Source organism: Fulmarus glacialis, unplaced genomic scaffold, assembly GCF_000690835.1.
Source record: "Fulmarus glacialis isolate BGI_N327 unplaced genomic scaffold, ASM69083v1 scaffold21521, whole genome shotgun sequence".
Classification (NCBI taxonomy): domain Eukaryota; kingdom Metazoa; phylum Chordata; class Aves; order Procellariiformes; family Procellariidae; genus Fulmarus; species Fulmarus glacialis.
In genome coordinates this window covers 7346-8625 of record NW_009192391.1, presented here as the reverse complement: position 1 = coordinate 8625, position 1280 = coordinate 7346, and the positions used below count along the sequence as shown (strand labels likewise).

At 62.5% G+C, this 1280-nt stretch overlaps 1 protein-coding gene across 1 annotated transcript in view; it reads right to left on the bottom strand.

The window, feature by feature from the left end:
• LOC104083548 (netrin-3-like) overlaps positions 1-138 on the bottom strand; it is a gene marked incomplete at its 3' end in the record, with an annotated part of 972 nt that extends 834 nt beyond the window's left edge. Inside the window, 1 exon segment of the mRNA XM_009587059.1 lies at positions 3-138. Within this exon segment, the coding sequence (XP_009585354.1) occupies positions 3-135 (133 nt within the window).
• Between the last annotated feature and the right edge of the window lie 1142 nt (positions 139-1280).

Below are 1280 nucleotides of genomic sequence, written 5' to 3'. Positions count from 1 at the left end.
GCAGCGGCGAGGAGCGCCGCTCTCGTCGTAGCAAGGGTCTGGAGGGGTCTGCTGGGCCACGAAGGGATTCACCGTCTGGGAGAGGCCCAGCATGGCGGTGGTGAGGAGCAGGCGCAGGAGCTGCAGGACCTCCATCCTCCCGGGGCGAGGGAAGCGGCTCCTCCCTGGGGCGAGAGCAAAGGGAGTGAATGGCGCCGGGAGCGGCACGGCCGTGGCACTGCCCATGGGGGGAGGCTGATAAGGGATGGGGAACATCCCCATGTCTGGCCCTCGACCTGTGCCTGCCTTCCCACCCCACATCTACTGATGCAGCATCCTGGGAGCAGGGCAGGGAGGCAACTACTTTGTGGTGCCTTATCCACAGCAATCCCTTGCCGCTCGTCAGCAGGAGCGAAATACTGTGGGAAATGGCAGAAGGAGCTGAGCTTTGGAAGGAGGAGGTTGAAATCAGGGTCCAGCCCTTCCCTGGCCTCTTACAAACTGTCTCGGGGGCAACAGGAACGCTCACACCTGCCCGTGGCCCTGGCTGTCATGCACAGCTCAGAGACCCCCGTCACCACACAGCTGCCAAGGAGGGGTGGCAGGAAGAGCTGGGGAGACCTTTCAGTGCAACAGTAGCTGTAAACCCCAAGTTATCCAACTGCAGCCCGAAACAGTCCCTGCTAGTGCGGGAGAAAGGAGCAGCAGCAAACACACCTTGCAGGGTGTTTTGCAACAGGCAGGAGCTCACCGGGATGAAGCCCCAGGGCTCTTGGGTCCAGCACCACTTTCCCTGCTGTGCCACAGCCCTGGCAGCATCTTGCTGGCCATGGGCACAGTGGCTTCTCTGAGCTGGGGGCTGGATCCCCTCCAAATCCCACCGCTGCACTACCCAAGTATTCCCACTGGCAAAACGAGGTTATTCTGGCCTCAGCCCCAAGAAACCCAGGTCTGGGTCTGGCCTGTCTGTTAATGGAGGGAAAGGCAAGGACCAAATGCAGGGCTTGGCTGGGCTCCTCTCCCAGCAGCTGCAGCACAGGGCCAGGGGATGCTGGGTGGCTCCCAGGGGACATGGTCCATCTCCCACATCGCTGGCTTTAAGGGTAGAAGAAGGACCGGAGGTCACGTACCCTCCCACCGGCTCTGGCTGCAGCAGGAGCATCCTGGGAGATGCAGATCAGCCGTGCCCCATCCTGAGCATCACGCGAGCAGCCATGGCTCGCACCTTCACCGGAGAACACCCCCGAGCGCCGCAGTTGGCAGCAGAACCCCGAGCTGCTGGCTGGGCGGGTGGCCCCAAC